This window comes from Epinephelus lanceolatus, chromosome 24, assembly GCF_041903045.1.
Source record: "Epinephelus lanceolatus isolate andai-2023 chromosome 24, ASM4190304v1, whole genome shotgun sequence".
In the NCBI taxonomy this organism is placed as follows: domain Eukaryota; kingdom Metazoa; phylum Chordata; class Actinopteri; order Perciformes; family Serranidae; genus Epinephelus; species Epinephelus lanceolatus.
The window spans coordinates 12100450-12125454 of NC_135757.1; the positions used below are offsets into that span (position 1 = coordinate 12100450).

Here is a 25005-nt window from a genome sequence, read left to right on the forward strand (position 1 = left end):
ACGGACTCTTTGACTCTGAGGCAACATTGTGATTTGTGGCTTCTAGGGCTGCCCCCTAATATTCGACCAAATGTTCGTCAACCAGAAAGGTCATTAGTCTGCAAGATTTTGCATTCGGCAAGTTGATCATGTTAGCGCAGGGCTACCCAGAGCTTTACATGTGTCCCACGGATGATAGGCTTACACACTTATAAACAGCACCTGGAAGAAGATCGGCTTCTAATTTCCAGGGCTGGTTCCTGCGGTTATTCCACAGGCTAGTTAATAACATGTCGGGCAGGAAATCCAAAGTGTGGGATCATTTTGAGAAGGTGAAGGACGAACCCAAGGTGATATGTAAACTCATCTTCATTGGTCGACTACAAACATGACGTATCATCTGAAACATGGAAGTAGCTACATGCCCATTAGCCCACAGCGTCATTAACAGGCAGCTCGCTCAGTGTGTGACGTGCACTTGTAGATAAAATATAGGCCTATATTAATGAAGGTTCATTAGTACAGTTTTGTATTTCTCTGTAATGTAGCACAGTGTTAACAATGTTACTGATATTATTCTTTCTCACACCTTCAACTCAAACCATTGTGTTGCCCCGCCCAAAATCTAAAATTTAATAATTAAATTAATATCGTAAACGTGCGGGTGACTTTTAAACTAATGGCCCGAAATGTCGACTATTGGTCGACTAGGAAAATTGGATTTACAAATATATATGACATGACTTTACCGGGGCTCTTGAAAAACCACCACACAAGAACATCATTGTGGTGATTCTTTAAAACCCTTGATTATGTTCAACATTCTTCTATCTCCAATTCCAGTGTTTGTTTGTTTTGTTTTCTCATTCTTTGCTGTCTATTATGGAAGCCCATTTCCGTCAGGGTGATGAACAAGGAGTACTTTGCTCAGCCTGCTGCCCCTGCAACCTTGAAAATGGATGGATGGATGAATGATGTACAAACATTTCCTGGATGTCATTATATTGAGAAACTTTCTTACAGTAATGACTTATTTAAAAGAAAATTTTCTCAAAATAAAGAGAATCATTCTCAAAATAATGAGATTGTATATCAAATTAGAAAGAAAACTAATTGTTTTGACATACAAAGTCATCATTTAGAGAAAGTTTCTCATTATAATGACTTACAGGGTCTGTAATTTTCTTTTCTTGGCAGAAATTGGCTTTCGTAGGTCAATAATATCTTTGCATACCAATTAAATATACTTAAGGTATGTTTAGGGTTGGGGCAACGAAAACACAAAATATTTTTTGGGCAATTTCCCACCACAGTACTCCAATTAAACATAAAACATTCAACTTCTGAAACAATGAAATGTCTGTATTTTAATGATGAATATGTGATGGAGCTTCATCTGCTTATGTTAAGCTTAATTAATCTTGACAACATGTACTCTTTCAACAGCAGCAGCTGGAGGCAGCAACATCTGGCAGCAAGCGCAAACATTTTCAGAAAACACACATTCTGTTGTCACACTTCCAGCACGCTGCGGTGGTGTGTATAACCACATTCAACTCACTCCACACATTCCCTGCATGGTTACAAAAGTAATGCACCAATACTGGGGAAGCAGCCAAGTAAAGAAATGAACACAGATCAGCATCTGGCAGAGCATTTTCTTAAGGCAGACTAAAATGTGCCACAGCAACATGAAAAGACTTCCAACACTTTCAATGTCTAAACAGTAGCAAACAATGTACTGCAAGGTGAGTCAGTGCTACAGTATAAAATTCGAAAGGATTCCTCAAACCCCATAGTATCTGTTCAGCAGTCTTATTAGGCTTACAGAATAATTATGTACAGTGAGTGTTGAGAGGACCAAGCAGAATATACACTGTTTTGATGAAGTCTCAAAACCACTGACAACCCTGTTTTCTCTCATTTTCTTGTGTTGACCAGGTCTCCCTTGAAAGCTAGCCCAATTTCAAAGGAACTAACATGCATACAAAGAAGATTTTTAAAAAATAAGAGTGTTGTAGTACTACAAACACGCACTGGGAATACTTTTGGCTACAATGGGCTTTTCTAGTTCAGTAATTGGATGGATGGCTTGGAGCCTGTAGAGCTTACCTCACTGTGTTTATGCTGTGGTTACTATGCTAATTAGTGGTAAACATGCAGCTGGTAACCATCCTTCTGATTGTCTTGTGTTGTTTTGTGTCTTACATTTAAAAAAGCAGCTTTTCCTACAGCACTCATGCATTGGTAACTGCTGTTGAAAGCAATACTCCCCTCAAGGCTCTCCACTGGAGCGATGTGAATCTGTGAGTGTTGGTGACTCTCTTGGGTATTATTATGACCATGTTTGAGTATTCGAGTCATATGGCTGAACAGTGTATGGAGTCGACTTCAGTTACTGAGGGCTGGCTTTAATTGAAAGAACGCCACTGGTGTTGAGGCCACTTAGGGTTTCTAATTATCTTACACCACAATGACACTGAGAGCAGTCGTTTCACACCAAGTGTGATATAAGAGCAGTATTTATTTCTCCAATCCTCCTGGTCTTTTGAAAGGATTAACCCTGTCAGTGGTTCAGGACTCGTGCCAAGAATCAGAGGTTCTTGTTCATCTATTAACCCTGATTAAAAGAGCGATCAAGGATTTACAGACACATGGCAATGCTACTGTGCCACTGGAGAAAAAAAACACTGACTATAATAAGTGTATTTGCTTTCAGTGAAACACACTCTGAAAATTTTATTATGAACATTTTTGGGGGGTGGGGATTTTTAAGAAACCTTCTGCAAACTTCAAAATGTTCGGCTCGTTAACATGCCAACTGACAGTTCAACTGAATACAGTGTACACACTTTCACTGCTATTACTACAGCTAAAATTTCAAGTACTCTTATCACTGACTTGTCTACTGACACTTTAATCGCATTCACCTACGCTTCAACTGCTTTTATCTTATTCCACAACTGAGAGTTCAACTGCGTTCATCTCTTACTCCACAACCGTTGTTTCAACTGCTTTCATCGCTTCATCCACAATTGAAGTTTCAACTGCTTTCATCGCTTACTCCACAACTGACATTTCAACTGCTTTCATCTTACTCAACAACTGACAGTTCAACTGCATTTATCTCTTACTCCACAACTGATGTTTCAACTGCTTTCATCTCTTACTCTAACAACTGACATTTCAACTGTTGTCATCTCCTCAGCAAACATTACAAAGCAAAGTTACAGCTGCTTTCTTTTGTCACATGGTTACTTATATTTCAACAGCATTTTTCTTCAACTGACATTTCAACTACTTTCAGTGCTCACAATTAAACCCAGACCCTTTTAAGTCTCAGGTCGTCACCTTTGAGCAACTGCACCAACTACTACAACTACAACCTTGACTGTTTCAGTATTTTAACTATTACAATTTTTTACAGTGAGCACATGTGAAGTTTCTTCAGAAAGCACTTCCTTTTCTAGTTTTCACATCTTTGTTGTGTCAAAAGGATAATAATATTTTGATTGTATATCACATCCTTGCCTTTGTTTTCCATCTGCTTCATTCAAACTCAGACTCCATTTTCTACAGTTTTACTTAACCGTTCTGTGTGATGGTCTTTAACATCTGTAATTGTTAGATGCGTCTTCTTCATTACTATTATTATTATTTAGACATAAATGCCCTACAGGTTTTTATATTGACATCTATTGCCCATCTCACAGTTTCCTTCAGGTGGCTGTATATTTAACAACTGAATGTCTGCTGACACTGTGATGCTTTAAATGCTTTGCAACAAAGACTTAAATTGTAAACTCGATTAACTGCTACATTTAAAGGCACCTTGACTGTCTCACAAAGCACTTTGTAAATTTTGTTTTAAAAATAGTGCTTCATAAAGTTTATTATCACAGTATTCTATGACGGGCTTAGGTATTGTTGTGTGTAATGTTTCCATCTGTATCCCTCTCACTGCCTCCCTGTCGCCCTCCTCGCTGTCTTAATAAAACCTTTAAAAAGGATAGCACAAGGCCCAGTCTGAATCACAATCACCTAATTTACCAAGGAACCAGGAAATGGATAGCAAATTGTGTCAGGGGTGTGAGGTACTGCTATTTTGACAAACCTGCAATTTCACAAGCGTAGTGACATAAATGCACGGAGAACAGGACATCCTCTAATAAGGTAAGGCGGACTACTGCACATGCCTGCAAGCAGCAGTGATTTGGGTCTCGACCCCGTCATCATGTCCACTTAAAAAGAAAATAAGTTCACAGAAAAACAGCCTGAAATAGCTCAAATTTCCATCTCTGGGGAATATCTTTTGATACAGATGCAAGATCAAGAAATACTTAATAAACTTTCTCTTGTCTCTGACTAAAACATTTAGATATATGAAAATTAACTGAATGAGGAATATTTTTGAACCAGTAAATCCACCTTGAAAGCTGCTGGTTCTGCAGCCCTCCTGGACTCAGTCTCTGCTTTTTATCCAGGCTCCAGAATAACCCAATCTAAGGTAAGGCCTGCCCACTCTCCTCGACAAAATGGGATTTTATTTGCTGTTTGTTTTTTCCCCAAAATAAACATTTGTATTTCCGTCCGCAGAAATGTCAGGGGGATTTATGTGGTCCCTGTTTTGTGTCGGTGGCCTATTTAATGCTACAGTGCACACCCCTCACAACCTGAAATGAAAGCATGACTCTTTATGTAGCCAGCCATGTTTGCTGCCAATCACACTGACGAGTATTCCAAATTCAGATTCTCAGAGAGCGTATGTTTGGAAATGTATTTCCAGGTATTAATATGAATCATATCTCCAGTCTGTCATAACCTGAATTAGATCCACTGAAGAACAACAGCAGCAAACAGTGAAAAAAAGTGTGACTCAGGCCTCACCTGAGTAAAAAGTAATTCTGGGGACTGTAGTGCCACTTGGTGGATACATTTTCAAGGACTACGACGCCCCCTGTAAACACAGCATGTAGCATGAGTACTATGAAGTCTAAGAGTTGTAGCACAAGGACATGTACACAGAGACGGACATGCAGACAAGCCTTGTTACAAAATTGTTCTTAAGAGTACCCAGATTTCATTCAGCCTCCTTTCTCAGAATCCAGAGTATTAGTCCCTCTGTGGTTGGGCATCGTACCATCTGCCTGCTGCTTTTTCCTATTTGGATCCTCTTGTCATTCAGTCATCTCCACTTTCAGATATTAAGCCTAAGAAACACCCAGCAGTAATCTCTGTGATCTGAGTTTCAGGTTCTTGGAGTAAATCCTGTCAGATAAAGGTAGGGTTTAAGAGAAACCATCTAAAGAGTATTTTTTTTACTGAAGGTATAGCTAACGTCAGTTGCATGATTTGACTGAGCAAGCAGCGACAGGTCACCGTTCACCTTCAGCTGAGACGATCCCCCTCTTGCTCAGATCTGTCCTGCACCACTTCTTGGCCTAATCGGGGCTAATTTTAAACCAATCTTTTAGGGAAATTGAATTAAACATTTGATAGCGTCTTCTCGCCATCCCCCCTCCCCAAAGACACCCAGCAGCATGGCTGAGTGAAGAATCTATTCCATCACATCTCTGCTTCTCTGCCTTAACACTTTAATGCAATGGCAGGGGGAAATATTTCCTCAATGAGAGACGGAGATTTGTTAATGTGCCATATCCACTGTGGAGAGGAAAGCACAGCCACTGGTTTGAGCTCGGTCCAATCAGCTGAAGACCAGGGCTTTCATTTATTCAGGCATCTCAGAATCCATCCTTGCTCTTTAAACGTGCTCACTGCATTTGCTATTCTGCAGAGTTAATTGTGGCTTTTACATATTTGACTGTCTGATACCATTTAGCAGAGGCTAACAGTTATCATTTTATAGAGCTAACAGAGACGAGCACTGGAACCACAGTGCTCAAAGATGACTCAGAACACAGCAATTTTGCATTGCTTGAGGCTATGTCAGAACACTGGCATTTCAAAATATAACATATTAACACTGCGATGAAGCTTATTAAGTCGAAGTGGGGAATGTGCACTGATCACGACTGAGCAACTATAGAACAAAGGTGTAATTCAAAGTAGAAGTTGGGATCAGAGCAATGAAAGGGCACATGAAGGTTTAGTATGATGCAGAAAAAGAAAATGTGACAATATTTAATGGAATGGTAATTATGCCTGTGGACTAAACAAGACAACAACGTCATTCACATTTTTTGATTCAACACAAAAGTGCGTAAGTGCACCAAACAACACAACCACGGTACCTTTGTATAGCTCACTCAAAGGTGACTCATTATTTTGGCAAGATTACTAAAAAAAGCTGCAGCCTATGAATAAAAAATGACAACTGTGGCATTTTCGTACCACAGTGCTCGAGTGATAAAGACTTTGTCATTTTCAAAAACCACACAGCACTCTGGATCTAAGTGACGATGCTGAGATTCTGGGTGCTTATTTTCCAGGGACCACAAAATCGTTTAGGTTTGGAGTTTGAAAAGTGACTGTAGCATTTTTTTTAAAGGTACATCCATGGCAAGAGAGTAGATTTAAAAGTGTTCATCAATAAAGAAATCTTTCTAGCTAGCTTTCTAGCTCATTTAATCAAGGTTGAAGTCTCGAAAGGAATCAAGTTTAGTGCATCTTCTCCTGATTGTACATGATCTTTGTACCAGACATGGAACCATAGAAAAAATAGTTCCTAACTATATTCAAACTAGTTTTTACTAAACCAACTAGGTTCTATGTTAAACAGATTTTTATGGCCCAAAATAGGAAAACAACAAAGGGTTCCAAATTTCTAGGTTCTGCATAGCATATAATGCTAACCTGGAAAAGTTTGCTAGCTCTATATTGGTGTAATTTGACACTGGCTACGGTTTGGTTTGGTTAAATTTTGCTCTTTGTCTGTCTATTGTTAATATCTATTGAAATCGTTATCACAAATTAATCTAAAACTTAATGTATTTAACTACCTGAGTTAGGTAAGTGAGGTAGCTGAGATGGTAATGCTACTGCTCCGCTAAGCTAGTTAGCATTTTCAGGGGTTTAGAGAGCTTTTTTCCTCTGTCATGATTAAGACCCAAGCTACTATGTAGACATAGCCTCATTTCATTATGTTGAATTAAGAACCGTAATACCAATATATGCCTTTGTTTCAATCAACAGTTTTCAATTACAGATAACAGCTAGCAAAAATGAGTTGGCTAGTAACACGGTTCTTATCTTGGAAAAGGGTAGCTGTGGCTCTCGTATTCGTCTGTCTTTTTAGCAAATGTTGTAGTTACTCCATGTTTTCTCAGAAATTCTCTACTTCTATGGCATAATAATTTTTATATTGACCAGATATGTAGTTACTGTGTTTTGGCTTTGTAGGCCTTTTGGATTAAATTTTATGGTCCTGAGACCCCGTGGCCTTGTATGAGGACATCACATTTTGGATTTACTTGACAATGAATACTTTATTCTACTTAATTTAGACTAGTTGTTCTTATTCATGGACACTTTTTGTGTCATCGAGTGGTAGTAAGAGCACAATATACTGATCCATGTAAAAACAAGATGGCAGCCATCTCTGCCAAGTCAGTCTGAAGCCAATACCTTTTAGCAACAGTACCAAGCTCTGACACTGTTAATTAGGAAGTACTCACTTGTAGACATTGGGATTTTATTATCGTCTTGTTTGAGGACATTGGGACTGAAGTATCATTGACCATGTTGAGTTTCTTTATACTTATTGGGTCCTCCTGATCCCAAATAGCTAGGGAAACATTAAAAATGCATACCAAACAAATGTTCATAAGAGGATCAATATACTCTTATACATAATGCCATCTAGTAACTGTAACTGGAGCAGTGAAGAAATTTTTTGACGGAGTGAATTATATGTAGTAAGAAATCTGAATCCCTCTGGAGCTCTGATTTTAAGTGGGTGTAAAAGCAGCAGTAATTGCACGAGCAAAGATTCAGTTCACCTGTTGTAGCTTCTCTGATCTGCCTCCATTATAAGTCCGCCTGACAGGGCAGCTCGCAGACATGTCCGTGTTGTGCCGGCTCGGCTCTTCCTCGCACTTAAATGCACCCGATTTTGACAGAAGTAGAAGGCGCCATCGCTTAATTTAGACAGGCCTTTCAGTGATTCCGCTCTACGAATGATTCAGGGCACTTTGCCACTGCCACAGCCATTATGCCGTGCGACGACTGAGGACAAGACGTGGAGCAGAGTCCACATTTGCATGACCCTCAGCCGAAGATCAGAAATAGTCGGTGGAGATGTCAGGGCTATTATTCTGAGCAGAGTTGTTCATGGTGGATAAACAGCTAAACAGAGGAGACTTCATGCTCGTTATCACTGGCTCCGACTCTGTTAGACAAAGTGACCTGACCATTCTCCACATTTTAACACTCACTTCCTTCTTCTTTTCTCTCTTTGGATGAAGACACAAACATCAATTTAAAATTATTTAAAAAATAAGAAAAAGGCTGTGTTCTTTTTAAAAGCCTCGAGAAGTAGTGCTTTATATTCAAGGCTACACAAATCATGTCTTGAAGCCATTCAAAGCTCTACTTGAAGCCCTTCCAAACACGGACTGCACCAAAGACTTTGTTCAGAGTTGGACTGAATGCATTTCAGCTCTTGACAGAAGTTGCTGGGTTGCCAGTCAAAGAATTTCAGGGAGAATGTAGTATCTCTGAGGAGCCATTACTCTGAGGGAAAACCTACTAAAACCGCAACACAATTTCTCTCCCAGTAAGTTTTAGGGAGTGATTCAGTGAAATGTGTGAAGTGAAAAGCTGTCGAGTGTGAGCGTGTTTAAGGGCGAAAGGAGGAGGGAGAATCAGGACGCTGTTAAAAGTTGCAATCACGTCTGTTGCTGTAGGTCATTGTGGTTGAGATTCTGCCTCACAAATGACCTCTTGTCATCGTTCTGTCCTATTTTTTTTTAGATTTTTCACGACGGTCAGGTCATTATGAACTGCGCTAAGCTATTTTCTTGCCATGGGGTGACCAGTAAATGGGCTGGCTAAAGCAAAGCTGCTCCAGTTTTCACTTTGTTGCTGTGAAAGTATCGCCTTATTTTGCTATCAGGACAGAGCAAAGAATGTACAATTACATGGTGAAAGCTTTACAGAAATGTGAACTGTAAAAGGAGCCATGGTAGATACGTATTTGTTACTGGGAATGGCAGATGCTGCTCACTGCTGGGTGAATTAATCTCTCTCACACACATTTCTGTTACTATTATTACACTCTCTATTACTTATTCAATGCATATCATTGTTATAGCTTTGATCAAATATGTAGCGACGGTATTGATTCCCCTGACGCATATATTCCAGGTCCTGTTCTAACGTGCAAAAATATGAGTGTAAATAATACAAGTAATTTCTCAATGGAATCACTGCTTTTCAGCTGCAGTGAAAGCCAGAGCTGTGTCCTTTAAAGCCCACCCTCTACTGTCACGTCACTGTGTTCTGACAGGGAATAGTTTGGCTATAGGCTCCAGTATTCCTGTGTGGGTCCGACCCCACGTCTAAAAAATGTGACCTATTTTCATAAAGTGTGTGTACGTGTGTGTCTGTAGAAGGGATTCTTTTAGTGAATTTTTCTAGACCACACTGCTGTTAAGTGAGTACATACACATTCTCACTGAAGGACAAATAAATGTGGAAACCTCTGACTGTTGAACTTGCAGAGTTGGAGCTCCCTCTAGGGGTGGGAGCAGTGGACACATGCTGTACCAGACGCCATCCTGGGGAGTTCACAGGATGTCTTTTGATAATTAACCTCTCACCTCAGCTGCTTTCTTTATATACGCACATGAATATTTATTTTAAATGTTGTGTTTTTTAAATAAATGTAGAAATAATAAACAGCCCATAGCTCACTACAAATCAGCTGCAAAAACAAAAATCAATATTCAGATGTAGTGTTACTTTTTTGACTTGGATGACACCAATTAGCATTTCAAACAATAGAGATCTCATCAAAAACCACACGTCAAAGCAATGGAAAGCATGTGACTTTTTATTTCAAATGCATTCAAATCAAAAAGGGTCAATCACATTTAACTGTCACCAGAGATCAAGTATGCTTGCAATACAATACAGTTTAATAGTAATAAGTGTTTCTACAACACTATGAACTACAGCATAGAGATGCAGAATTTGTATCTGAAAGCTGTTGTCAGTAATGTGATGTAGCTTATATATGGATGTGTGTGGGTGGAGGGATAACAAATCTGCAGGCTTTGTAAGAGCACAGGAGGAGAGCTTACTGGTAATTTTGAGTAGGTGGGAGGGAGGCTTACACGTGGGCGAGAAAGTAACCAGGTTTTATTTTACAGACGTGGCAAAACAGGCAATGCAGAGTCTAGTATAGGTGAGTGGGATGGGTGTTGTTTGTAGTCCTGCGATTGTGTTTATTCATTTGCGTGAGTGCATTTTTGGAGGTTTTTGTGCGTTGCTAAAAGTGTGTGGGGGATGTTTTTTCTCTTCACACTCCTGGTGAAGTTCTGTCCGAGACTCCAAGGCTCTTCAGTCTGGTTGTCACTCTTCTTCCCATCTGGTTAAACTCAGACCTGTAGGTTGCCTCCGTCTGAAGCTCCCTCTGGTACCTGTGACACAAACACGTGATGAGAACATAATAAAATGCAGCATTTCAATCGGGAAAATATATCTTTTTTTTAAAAAAAAGGATCAAATGTGTTTGGATAAGTTTCGATACCACTCAATACTGATTCTGACTACTGACACCCAGGCCTAATAAAAACTGAGTTAACCGAGTTCATATACACGTCACCCTCAACAACACAGTCTTGATTAAAGGTCAAAGGCAATGACAAAAACAAGTTTGACTAAGCAGCATCATGCAGAGTGTTCCTGCTCCTAGGAAGCTTTTGTTGGAAAGAACTCCAGGTACACAGTTTGCACATTTATTAACTTCATGTTTATCTTTGAGGAGCTAAAAGTACGACGTGTTCTGATATGTGTGTCTGTGAGTGGACGTGCTTGAACATTCATGTTATTTATTGCATAGGAAGTGGTTGCTTCGTGTAAATAAGCAATTATTGTGGGCCTTAAAACTCTAAATATCCTCTCTCGCATCTCTTACCTGACCGTCATTCCTCTGGTGAGGTTGCTATTGGAGACCAGAGCTCTCTCAGACAAGAACTCTGCTCTGATAATCTCTGGTGTTAGCTGGACTCCTGAGCTTTCACACCTGAACACAGACACACATAATCTGAGCATGAAAGCAGAAAGAGCCTCCAACAAAAAGATCAATAGCTGTCAATGCTGCATGTGCTTACGGTTTGTCCATTAGTGGTGGCAGATCATCGGGAGGGCCGCTGAGAGGAGGAGGAGGTGCTGTGAGTGGAAGTGTATCTGTGCTGTAGTCCACAGACCTACAGAGGACACACACAGTGCGTTTTCCCCTGAAGAGCCAGACCACACATTACTGAATCCAGATAATGGTCACATATCTACTCCATCTTACTTAGATGAAAGGACTGCTCAGGGTTGTTTGAAATCGCAGTTTGAACGGGAATGATAAAAGATCTCTCCAGTGAAAGTTGATACCACTTACGGGCAAGATAAAATTAAAATGCTGACAAGCCACAGGTTTGCTTTTGGAGGCAGCCATGGGCACTGAAAAGACACTTCATAGTGGCGGGCATGGGAGCACAGTTTGCAATTTGAGGCATACTGGGTCATTTTGAGACATTATTAAACATGTCTGTCATATTTCATGTCACCTCTTTTACTCTTTAATCTAAACAGGTCATGTATCTGCAAGCTAACGAGTTCTGGGAGTTATCCAGCTCAGTTAGCTACTCAGCTGACACCTTGCAGTTACTGGTTGTATATATCAAACCGGCAATAATAAATGTTCTTTGCCACTTTGGCGCAGTGGAAAAGGAAACAAGTTGTGACACTTTGACATCACTTTAAGGTTGACATGCTGAACTTGTTTGCTAACAGTTTCTTGTTTTCACATCCAGCAGTTACAGAGCAACTTTAGCCTTCATTTTGAGTCATGTTAATGATTAACTGAGTAATTATGGTAATTGTAAGTGCGTTCTCATCACCTCTTAATACGTGTATTTTCAATTTGCACTTAAATAAACTAGTTTTTGTGCATGAGAAAGGTGGGAAAGTTGGAGTAAAAGGTAAATGCCACTTTGTGCAATGGAAACTGATTCAGGGAATAAAAGATGACACACAGTCATGACTTAATATCACCGGATTGGACACTACAAGTTCTCTCTATCGTCACTGGATAGCTTTTAACAGTCTTAAGTATGCACACAGGGTTACCAGAGCTCTTCCAAGGGCACAGAGCTGTCATATTAGTTGTTCAAAACTCTATTTTTATTGGCTGGTGTGCTCGATGTTATTACACATGCATTGTTTTTTTTTTTTTGTTTAAGGTTTGACTGGCGCTCTTTTAATTAAATCATCTTGTTGCGCCACGCTTGGAAGCTGATTTGTCAATGGCCAAACCTTGTGATTACAGCTTCTGGGTTCATCACATGGTGCCACTGGGCCCCCAAAAAACTTGTTCCCATAGATATACTTTGGGAAAGTGTGCCTTTCCTCATATATGCAGAAGCAGAGTGGAGGACAATTCTAAGATAAAGCACAAATTCACATTTTCTTTTGGAGATTTTATGCTACATTTGGATGAAAACTCAACTTGCGAGTCCAAAATTCACACGGTGTTAGCTCTTTTTGGTCTCTACCAACTCCTGAGGGAAATATCTGTCCACCAGGTGGTTACTTACTGTGTGTGTCTGCTGTTTGCAGAGTGTGAAAAAAAACAGTAAACAGTAAAGGTGCAGGCCAGACAGCTCAACAACGAGCTGACATTTGCTATAAAGTTCTGTAAAATATTCAGGGCACAAATGCTATAAACCGTACAGTGTTTTGTTACCAATATCTTAATACTAAACTACAAAATAAGCATTTTGATTACGCCCATGTATTGTAAGTTTCAGTTGCAGTAAAGTTTGTTTGTAGTTGACTACAACAGAATTCTTTTTAATCATTCTCACACATTGTATAAGGGAAACACACTTCTCTCCCTCTCCTGTTGTCAAGATGCTGTCAAGTTCATACTCATCTTCTCTTACAGCCACCTGACATAAATCATATTGTTTGTGTTTTTAGGATAATCAGAGACTGTGAATGTAACTACTGAGACAGAGATAGAAAATTAATAAGACTGAGCGGGGAGGCTGGGGAAAGTCATCTCTTGCATGATAAAAGAAGAATATATCTACAGTTATCCTGCAGATCAGTGCTGACAGGCATAAAGAGAATACCTTGCCTCGCCAGGCATCGCGTTATGTAACACAGGGAAGGTGAGGAGAAATGGGAAGTAGACAGAAAGGTGAGGAGAGAGCGCTGTAGCGGAGTCAGATCTAAGCCCACGCATTCACAAGTACATCATGTGAAACAGTGGCTGCCCAAATTACTCGGGCATCTCGTCAAATAGGGACTTGAAATTGTTTCAGATCTCACAGGGAACATTGCTTCATTAGCTCTCCAACTTTAATACCCATCCTGCCAGACAAATAACAATGTACATGACATTAATTTCTTGAAAGGGTCAGTGTTTTGCATACCTGAGTGGTATTCACTGTGACAGGGCGCATTGAGAAGCATACAGCGCACCACATGGGACAGGCCAATGCTGTGTTCACTAATACACTACATCCAAATATCATCATTTATTCACTGTCCATTTAGGCTAAAGACTGAATAAATCATTATTTCACAGTGTAAGTGAAGACAGTGTGCTGGGCACTTAGCCTCCATATGACCTAGATACTGCACGCACACGCACACACACACACACACACACACAGTTTTTCACTTGAGGTATACAGTAGTACAGGGCAGAATGAGAAGACCCTACACTAGATTTTAAATTCATATTTTCCAACAAACTGAAACTAGGACGGATCACTGCAGTGATAGCAACACACATCGATTCATAACTACTGAAATGTGGACATCAAGTGTCAAAATTAAATGTATGTTCTGATGAAATCGGAGGCTCGACAACAAGAGGGAGAAACTCATCTCTACACTCAAGATTGATTTTATAAATATAGAACTTTACAGACTATTTTACAAAAGCTGAACTGATGCACAGCTTTGTCAAATCCTAATAAAATATAAATAAAAGCAGGTTATACAGTCAGGTCCATAAATATTCGGACATTGACACAATTTTCAGCATTCCAGCTCTGTACAACACCACAATGGATTTGAAATGAAACAATCAAGATGTGCTTTAAGTGCAGACTCTGAGCTTTAATTTGAGGGTATTTACATCCAAATCAGGTGAACGGTATAGGAATTACAACACATTTTATATGTGCCTTCCACCTTTTTAAGGGACCAAAAGTAATTGGACAATTGGCTACTCAGCTGTTCCATGGCCAGGTGTGTGTTATTCCCTCGTTATTTCACTTACAAGGAGCAGATAAAAGGCCTAGAGTTCATTTCAAGTGTGGTATATTCATTTGGAATCTGGTGAGGTCATCTCTCAATATGAAGCCCAGAGAGCTGTCACTATCAGTGAAGCAAGCCATCATTAGGCTGAAAAATCAAAACAAACCCATCAGAGAGATAGCAAAAACATTAGGTGTGGCCAAATCAACTGTTTGGTACATTCTTAAAAAGAGAGAACGCACTGGTGAGCTCAGCAACACCAAAAGACCTGGAAGACCATGGAAAACAAGTGTGGTGGTTGACAGACGAATCCTTTCCCTTGTCAAGAAAAACCCCTTCACAACAGTTGGCCAGATCAAGAAAACTCTCCAGGAGGTGGGTGTATCTGTGTCCAAGTCAACAATTAAGAGACAACTTCACCACAGGAAATAAAGAGGTTTCACCACAAGGTGTAAACCATTGGTGAGCCTCAAAAACAGGAAGGCCAGATTAGAGTTTGCCAAGAAACATCTAAAAGAGCCTGTACACTTCTGGAACAACATCTTATGGACAGATGAGACAAAGATCAACTTGTACCAGAATGATGGAAAGAGAAAAGTATGGAGAAGGGAAGGAACTGCTCAAGATCCAAAGCACACCACCTCATCAGTGAAGCATGGTGGAGGTACTGTTATGTCATGGCCATGTATGGCTGCCAGTGGAACTGGATCTCTTATATTTATTGATGATGTGAGTGCTGACAAAAGCAGCAGAATGAATTCTGAAGTGTTTCGGGCAATATTATCTGCTCAGATTCAGCCAAATGCTTCAAAACTCATTGGACAGCGCTTCACAATGCAGATGGACAATGACCTGAAGCATACTGCGAAAGCAGCCAAAGAGTTTTTAAAGGCAAAGAAGTGGAATGTTCTGCAATGGCCAAGTCAATCACCTGACCTGAATCCGATTGAACATGCATTTCACTTGCTGAAGACAAAACTGAAAGGAAAATGCCCAAAGAACAAGCAGGAACTGAAGACAGCTGCAGCAGAGGCCTGGCAGAGCATCACCAGAGACGAAACCCAGCGTCTGGTGATGTCCATGGGTTCGAGACTTCAGGCTGTCATTGACTGCAAAGGACTTGCAACAAAGTATTAAAAAGTGACAATTTGATTTATGATTATGTTAGTTTGTCCAATTACTTTTGGTCCCTTAAAAAGGTGGAAGGCACATATAAAATGTGTTGTAATTCCTACACCGTTCACCTGATTTGGATGTAAATACCCTCAAATTAAAGCTCAGAGTCTGCACTTAAAGCACATCTTGATTGTTTCATTTCAAATCCATTGTGGTGTTGTACAGAGCTGGAATGCTGAAAATTGTGTCAATGTCCAAATATTTATGGACCTGACTGTATATCAAAAACTAAATGAAATCAGAGCCAATACTTGTGATCCAACAACATAACTGCTGCGAGTGCAAACAACTGCAAGAAGTCAACTTTCTGTCATACCGCATGTGAGATGATGAATTGAATTCCAAGCTACAAAATACTCAAAGCTTTGTCTTGGAATTAGACAGGATAAATATTTACTCCATGAAGATAAATATCTACCAAGTGACCAGTTGTTGAACCAGTAATATGAACCTGTGTGTTACAGACCTTATGTAAGCGGCATGTAAAGGATCTCAGTATCTCAAAGTTGATGTTGTGTGCACATTACACAAGTGATCATCAACAGGTGGTCACACACAACAAGACTTGACACAAGGAGGGCTCTCCAACAACTCCAACTTGGTTTAGTCTACAAAACACAAACTAGAAGTGATTCGGGAAAGGGCGCAAAGACAGGAGAACTCTTCTCCAAACATGGATGTCAGCGAGAAGCCAGCGATGCAAGTTGTTTGGGCGCTGATGTGCAGAGACAAACCGAGGAAGAAAAAGAATATGGAGGAGAGAATAGTAGCAAGGATCGCCTGCTGGCTACCTTCACTGGTGGTCAAAACTGATTTCACACGAAAGGACTTGGTCTCACAGACAGGTCCAGATATTTAAGCCACTAGATATCTCTCAGGTGTCTGCACTGCATTGCTGCATTGTCAGATCATGTCTTTGAAAGTTCACAAAGAGCAATCATCACTTACGAGAGCGAGGTTTTTGTCTACGACTGCTACACTGCTGCTACACAATACTTCGATATATATGTGTGAAAATACTACTGACAATCTTAGAAACTGGGGAAGCTATAATGAAGTGACCGTGACCGCGCGGACATGAGTTCAAATTCCTCCACAAGCTGAGGAGATATGGAAAGAGGAAGTAAAAAAAAACAGCCAATCTCCCTTCTGTAAACAAGCAATGTAAACACGTACTTCTTCATTTAGTCGGAGCTTCTCTGGTTTTATATGGGAACCTCTGGGTGAGTATCTACTGTCTTAACTTCTGGGTGGCTGCTGTCAGTATCAAGACTCTCATTGTCTTGTTAAGTGAGTAAGAGCGGATGATGTTGAGTTCTGACCTACCTGCGCAGCGCACAGTCACTGGGGAGAGCCGGCTGGTTGGACAGACACTTCCAGGTAATCGAATCAAATTCCTTCCACGTCATGACCCCGGGGATCACTTCCTGTTGGAGGTAAAGAAAAAAGACGCCACATTTGCATCAGTCCAGTTTAAACAGGAGCTAGTGTCAGATCAAGTCATTACATTTCAGCAGCAACACAAAGTGATCGTGTATGTACTGATGCTTGATTCAAGTGCAAAGTCTCAGAAAAAAAGTTACCTTACGATCCAGAAACTTCTTCTGAGTGTGTGGAGTGTGTGTCCCTCCGCTCTCAGGGATTGCGTACCTGCGAACACAAAGCACTTTCTGTCTGAGTACCTGGCTTTGGTCAGTGAAAAGTCCAGTCTCTGGCCAGGTATCATCAATATAGAGTTACAGTGTATTGTCAAAAACACGTATTCACTGATGTGTTACCTGGGCAGAGGGCAGAGGTGGAACTCCAGGTCACTCTCCAGGTATTTAGGGGTGGGTTTGTAGCTCTGCAGGCCTGGAGCTGGATTCTTAAACACACAATGAGATAAACAGGGCATTTAAACATCATACTGGCACGCATTATGTACAAAAACACATCTGACGCTCTATTAAATAAATATGATGAATGACAGCCTTACAAAGATTCTGAGTGGGTTTGCTGGAAAAGGTGTGAGCAGAGCTTCAGGGGCGCTGAACGAGAGGCAGGCAGCCTCCACGTCCTCTTCTTTGTTGTCATGCTGCTTTTCCTCCCGTGCTTTGGGCTCTGCTGTTGTGAAAGATGGCACTGGCTCGTCCTAAGGAGTGACAACAACACATTGAGGGAAATTTTAAATTGAAGTCTTCCGCTAAAATTGGCTAAACCTGTATGTTTTTGTTTGTTTAATCCAGATGCTGTATAGTTACCGGAGCTCCAGTGCGAAGTGGTCTGGCCAGTGTAGTGGGGATATAGGAGTTAAACGCTTCCCAGGCTGACACAGGATGGTAGCCCATAAGCTTATAGTGCTGGGGAACCTAGAGTGACAAAGCAACACCAGTTTTTATTTTGGTTTTAACAGCCACAGAACATTGAAACAGCTCCATTACTACAATTTGGTTTCACAGAACAGTTTATTAAAAGCTTGACTATAGTTTTTAGTGTATCGTTTGTTCGGTCACAGAGGTCCTTCTCAGTCTGGTTAATTAATGGTGTCCTCCTTGGCTGAGCTGTGATGTTAGCTCGCTCTATGGTGCTAGCTGAGCTAGCAGTAGAAGCGTGCTTCCTTCTTCACGTCGATACAGTTGGCAGATGTAGTTTTGTTAGCTTCATATTGTTCTATTATAATCAAGAAAAGGCAGACATCTCTATGGCAAAGAGCTCCAACACTCGGGAACTCACACTTAATAATTAAGACTGGTTAATAGCACTTCTGATTTTGGAGGGAACTGTCCCTTTAGGTGAATGTAAAGTATTATGTACTACAAGTATCAAAAGCAAAAGGTCTGTAATAACTATAATAATCCTCTCTGTCTTGAAGTGGAGTGGAAGTATAAGATGGAATGAAATGGATACACATACAAGTACAGTACTTGAGTAAATTTACTTAAGTACTCTCCAGCACTGCTGCAAGGTGCATCTTTGTTGATTTATAAGTGTGATGTTCAGATGCCCAGGTGCTGCAGTAAATACCTACTTGAAGCTTGAAGAAAGGAATATGTGTTGTCACAGTCACATCAATAGGATCCACAGGCACTGTGACCAAATTACTGCAAGCCTGGAAATATCAAGGAGACAAATGGCATTATTTGTTCAATTGAACACCGAGGCCTTTTCTCTGCGGGGCATCAGGAAAATGAGAGATTTAATCAAAGTGCGGGAAACTGAGCTTCCTCTTTGATTCCATGCCCAGATCAAAGACATCTTTCAGGGGAAATAATGAATGAAAATTGTTTCATGTGCAGCACAATTGGCAGCGCTCACTTCTCAGTGGTTTCTCATCTTCCGTATGTCAGAACCCATTTAGTGGTTTAGGATTTCATTTCAACAGGCTTTAACAAGACAAACCGATTTGCAAAGAAGTGGTTAAACTGTTGTGTTGACGGGCTGCTGATTACATTTTTGATTCTGATGTGTAATTTCAAACATTTAAAAACTTGTAATCTGCAAGATTTTTTTAACAATTGTTAGTGATGTAATGTACTCACCAGTGGGTCATCTTCATCAGAGAAGACAGGAAAAGCAAATGGAAAGACTCTGTCTGGTGAGATCTTCAGATCAAAACTCGTGTCCTCTTCGACTGAAAAAGGTGAGACAATTCATGATGAAATAAGTTTATTTCCAAAGATCACTATTTGTTCAGGTCAGTGAGAAATGTCGCAGCATTCGATGTATGACTTAATGCATGCAGCATAATAAATAGCCCCGTCCCACGGGCATGCATGCATGTTCTAAGACGCTCATAATAACCAGAGGGGATTACAATTTTACCTCTAGGAATAAATTCAATTAAAGCATGCTTCACTGACATGGCATAATGAGATTATTTCTGAATGAGGAGATTATAGGATAATCAAAACCTTTCTTTGCCAAGGGCAAGTTCTTCATACTGTCTTCAAACTGTTTCTTCATACAGGTCAGTCTCCGGTTCATGCGACATCGGATCACCATCTGGACAGGAGAGAGGAGTACGGGGTGTTACGAGTCAATCATGCTCACCTCTCAATCTAAGAAGGAGGAATGTGGACAAAGTTATACAAAAAGAACGAAAGAAAAAAAATGTTTTTTTAACTTTTTTGACTTGCCAATAAGCAAAGAGAAGCACACTCCTCCTGTGTCTTTAAAAGGCCATATCAGAATCCTACTTTTCCTGGGACGCACTCATTGTACCCAGGAAAAATCGACTGTAAAGATATTATACATTCAGTGTGAGAATTTACACATGGCTGAGCTAAAGGGACAGGGGCACAGGGATGCTCGCCCGCTCCTGAGGGAAACATGGTGATGTATTCATGCATCGAAGCATATGCATGCACACGTACCTCGGTGACTACACAGTGCTTGGATGTGTGTACCTTGCGTGCTGCCTGCTGGAACAGTTTGAGGGCTCTTTGTTTCAGCTCCCACTGAAAACTGGAGTAGAACTGGAAGGATGGGGCTCCCTCGCGGGCCTGGGAGAGGTTCGAGAGACGTTTATCGCAGACTTTCATTTGCTCATTTGGCACTGTTACATTGAGTGGCATATGAAGAGGACCATAAAGTGAAATTTCACGAGGTCTCTCAGCTTAAAGCATTTAAAAGACAAAAGACAGCAGCATTTTCATGTAATTTAAGACCATTGAAAGACATTATTTTGCTTCAAAGAATAAAAGAATGTATCATCCAGATGTGCTGTGACTTGGTATTATCCATACGTTCACAAAGAAGAAATACAGACCTATTGAGCCATACTTCAGTTATGTAGCTGAGATATATAACCCTAATCCAACCTCAAATCCTCAAGACAAGACAAAAAGAAATCAAAGCTGTCCCAGACGTGACATGTATTGGTGGGCTGAATAAACAAACCACTGTAACTATATCATTATGCAGAGAGATCAGTGAGATCTGTATAAATATATACACACCACAGTGAAGGTTTACCTGTCCTGCCTCACAAAGCACTCGTCTGGAGGAGAGTTTAGGTTGTCCAGCAGCAAAGTCTCCCTCGTGTCTTACGCCTCCCTGTTTGACCTACAACAACAACATCAGTGAGCGTGATTAAGGTCTGAAAAGGAATTGGCAAGAATCTGCTAAAAAGCATAGGGAGACTGGTGTATATGCAGGGATGGAACTTTTATCTAAAAGGTGGGCACAAATCCTCAGAAGGGCCTTTTCAGATACCTCATAGCCTCATGGCCTCATATATCAAGTAATAACAAAATATGTATTTATTATGAAACTAGAACTTTAATAACAAAGCAGTCATAAGCAGAAACACTTTGAGAGCATTTCAGATTGCAAACCTTTTCTTTTTACTTTTAATAGGTACTGCAGCTGCTCTTAAAAAGGGGACATACTACTTTCTCCTGCCATTACGCCCTGAACGTTGACCCTTTTGCTTTTATATGCGTTACCGTGGAGATAAAACAAGCGCCACTTACCGAGCTCGCCAGAGACAGAGATCAACCCTGAGAGCTCTGCTGTCGTTACTTTGCAATGTATTTAGTTTGATTTTTAAGTTACGACTGCACAGATTGTAGATTCAAATATGTTATATTTGCGACAGTGAAATTACATTTGTGATTATTTTGCTCACTTAAACAATAAATATTCTTATTACTGTTCCACTGTCATCAGTCATTGCATCTTCTGACAGCTGTCAAACAATGAGCTGTCAGCCTGTCAGCTGTTTGCAGTTAAGTCAATGTGACACATCATCCACTGTGCAGAGGATTGTGAGTCAGAATACCCAGTAAAGCATGCTGGCTTGCATACTGCAAAACTGGGCTGGATGTAGTGGAACATTTTTGGCATACTGCATTTGTCCTACTATGTATTGGGGCATACTAAACCTTTTTCTAGCATTCTACATACTATGGCAGTATGGATATTAGAACGTTTTTCTTACTTTAACTTGAGATAATTTATGATGGTATGTTGGCACAGTTCAGGCCATCACATTGATTAAGAATCTTTGCACAAAACAGTGAAGGTCGAACGATGATACATTTTAAAATGCTTTTTTTTATGTTATGTGACACAGTATGCAAAGAAAAGCTAATTTCATCTCATTTGTACTTTTTAGATTCCAAAATGCATCTCGTCTTACAACAACGACATTATCATGCACACAAATATCCCACTATTACTGTAAATATGACAACAATTTTAATTTGACATAGGTCCTGTAAAAGATACGCTGGTATTATTCTGGTTTTAAATGTAAAAGTAGCATGTATGGCTCTCGAGCGGTTTCATTTTTCGAAATTTTGATGGGATAAACAAGATGTTATGGCACGTTTATCAGAGAATACACGGCTGCATGTAAACAGGAATATTAGTGGAATAATCATTTTGTATATAAACAGTTTAGTTGGAGTATAAGATACAAACATCATTTCAAATCTCATATGTTTCTTTATACAACACAAGTTTTTGATCTGTAAACATGTGGAGGGGTCCATACTGCCCTCGGAGTGTCCTCTCCCCCATAAATGACACCCTTGGATATATGGCATCAAATCAAAAAGTAGTTGCTGTTCTTTTGATTTCTGCTAAACCCTTCAGAGATCTGGCAATGACAGACGGTGCGAGGCCAATGGAAAAAAAATATTCCAGCATGTTTGAAATCCTTTGGTTGAAGAGGCAACAGTGTCCATGTCTTATTCTGCGAAACAATAGCAACCATTGTTGCAACTGATCCTGTGGAGTGTGGTCTCATTTGTTCATAGGGATGACATATATATATATATATATACACACACACACACACACATATATATATATATACACACACATATATATATATATATATATATATATATATATATATATATATATATATATATGTATATATATATGACTTCTTTTCTTTGTCAAAACCATTTGTCAAATAATTCTGTGAGAAGTCAAACCTAATGTCACTGTCCCAACTCTTGACCTAGCAGCTGAATCACTCTTGAGCAACACAGGGTGATGGAATGATAACGTGACAAAGCTGTAAAGTATTGCTGCAATGCAAACAGAGCAGGATGCCTTCTCTGTTGAGTTATTTAAGTTGTGGATCCTAAAGATGACATATAGAACAGAAGATACTAGTTCTTCCTATCATATAAACAACAGGGTTCCCATAAAATACCAAAAGTGCGGTGATATAAAGCTGTAAACGAGGAGTGTACTGCCAAGGACTCATTTGTGTCTGTGCATTATAAACAGTGCAGGTGAGGAGGAGATGGGGGAGGAAGTGCTGTTAAGTGTCTGTGAGGGTCCTGTCAACTATTCAAATAACTTTTCTGAGAAAACACACACACTCATATTTCGAAAGTGGTGTTCCTTTGGCTGAGACTGCATATTTCCTCCGTGACTCAAAATCAGTCACAGAGGCAGCATACGAGGATGAGAATCACTGTGTGGATCAAATCATGCTGCGGCTGAATTAGGTTATGACATTGGTATGCATACGGTGTCTGGGAAAAGTGATTAGCTAGCGACACATCAGGTAAATGTCATGTTGAATGAAACAGGAAAACAAACTCTGGCATCTGACATTAAAAGGTCTGCTGCAACAAAGCCGAAAAATCTGTTCTACTATGAACAATAATTACAGGCAGGCGGGATATGACACGCACAGATTGCCACACACGCACTATAGAAGACACTGCTTTCCAACCAATACTCAGTTGTGATCCTTGAGGGTCCGGCAGGGTTCTTGTTCCTCCCAACTGTATTTCTCAATAAATATAGACCCTCAAGACCCAGAGGTCAGTCACTGGGGAACAGTTAAACATGTAAGAACAGAACTTTCTTTGCACCAAGCACCAGCCTTCAAGAACCCCTGTGTTAAGTTTAACATGCTGTAAGAATATGAATGGACAGACTCTCACCATGTATTCATGTAGCGCAATCTCTCTCTCCTCTGCTATCTGCCTCCTGCTGCGCTCCGACACGGGGTCCTTGCCAAGATGAACTTGCCTGAATGACATATATATTCTTAATTATTTGATTTGATTTTTAGCAGAGGAAGAGGAAACACAAATTCAACTATACAAACTATGAGAATGGATTTAAGGTGAAATTTTAGATTGTAGTTTGACCTACCATCTGAGGTGGTTGGCTTGCTCCTCCTTCACATTCTGTTGAACCTTTTTCATGAAGAGAGCTTCCTTCATCTGACGGTTTTGCAGACCATCCGTGCTGCCACAGGATATGGCTGAAATTAAAAGGACACCAGCAAAATAAAAACCTACTTAAAGAATCATGTGAACAACTGAAAGCTTAAATTCATTGGGCAGCATCTACCTTCTCTCAGGTCTTTGGAGCTGAGTTTATCAGCATCTTTGATCAGCATCTTCGCCACTCCTGCTGGGGTGCAGACATCTACCAGAGGCTTCAGTCCAGGCGTAACAGTAGTCTGATCTCTCAATATCTAGAGGACAGGTAAAGAACAGCAAGGAATGAACGATAGATCACACCACTGGTAGGAATTATCAGCCTTACAAAAGAGAGCAAGAATCTGACTGTTACTGAAACACACACACTACCTTCGACTTGTCAGCCTCTTTGGTTGACCTGTATTTGGTTTTACTTCGAGGCAACACTCCACAACTCGACTTTCTTCTCAGCTCACTATCATGCAGAAAAATACACACATTATGGAGTAAAACTCATTTTTATGATGACAGAACTGCACAGATTAGTACGGGCCAAAATAGATTCATCAACATAAAACACTCATTTGACTGCAAGTGACATTTTTGCAACAAATTTAAGAGTGCTCGTGTAAAAATCTAAATGAACAAACAGTGGATGGAAAAACTGGAACAGTGGGGAGGAGGTGGCAGACACAGTAATTGGCTCATTTTCGTTCAGAGGTCTGGGATCAGTTCTCATAGCGGAGTGAGAATGGGTGTTTATACGATGATATATGGTCACCACTGTCCATATATCGGACGTGGCACGAAGGCTGAGCAATGAGGTCAGAATCCACATCATGAATTTTCATTATATTTACATTTCTCCAGCTGTCAGTTTTTTTCACTGTCCCCTTTGTGTATGCAAATGAGGGTGGACAATAATTAGCAAGCGAGATAGATACATCAGCATCATAACCAAGAGGCCTTTAATGACCGCACTGTTGACTCAACACTTCTCTGACACTATGTCAACAAGGGCCTGACATTACAAGCATCACTCAGATTTACAAGGTTTATTTAAGGACTTGTTGAAGGTATTAGATTGATTAGACTGATGGAAAGTGCAACATAGAAGCAGAGATATTAAAATAATCATCATCCGTTTATCTTAAGAATAGCCTCGATGTTGGTCAGATATATCCGCCAGGGGACACTAAGCAACAAGCATCAGGCATCAGTTCTAGCTGGGGAAACATCG

At 40.2% G+C, this 25005-nt stretch overlaps 1 protein-coding gene across 6 annotated transcripts in view; it reads right to left on the reverse strand.

Moving 5' to 3' along the window:
* cfap221 (cilia and flagella associated protein 221) overlaps positions 1–25005 on the reverse strand; it is a 104674-nt gene that overhangs the window by 74628 nt on the left and 5041 nt on the right. For 3 of the 6 annotated variants that reach the window (XM_033615663.2, XM_033615664.2, XM_033615665.2), the window contains exons 9-25: positions 24156–24240; positions 23914–24040; positions 23713–23824; positions 23499–23586; positions 20557–20646; positions 19989–20084; positions 19494–19584; positions 19122–19213; positions 18611–18691; positions 17844–17951; positions 17579–17734; positions 17382–17467; positions 17187–17253; positions 16930–17030; positions 11274–11369; positions 11078–11185; positions 9981–10580 (exon numbers count right to left, since the gene is read on the reverse strand). In XM_033615663.2, coding sequence (XP_033471554.2) covers positions 10460–10580; positions 11078–11185; positions 11274–11369; positions 16930–17030; positions 17187–17253; positions 17382–17467; positions 17579–17734; positions 17844–17951; positions 18611–18691; positions 19122–19213; positions 19494–19584; positions 19989–20084; positions 20557–20646; positions 23499–23586; positions 23713–23824; positions 23914–24040; positions 24156–24240 — 1705 coding nt within the window. In that variant the 3' untranslated portion in view covers positions 9981–10459. Of the gene's footprint in view, positions 1–9980; positions 10581–11077; positions 11186–11273; positions 11370–16929; positions 17031–17186; positions 17254–17381; positions 17468–17578; positions 17735–17843; positions 17952–18610; positions 18692–19121; positions 19214–19493; positions 19585–19988; positions 20085–20556; positions 20647–23498; positions 23587–23712; positions 23825–23913; positions 24041–24155; positions 24241–25005 lie in introns of those variants that run through there. The other 3 variants (XR_013490471.1, XM_078165690.1, XM_033615666.2) reach the window with 2 other exon arrangements.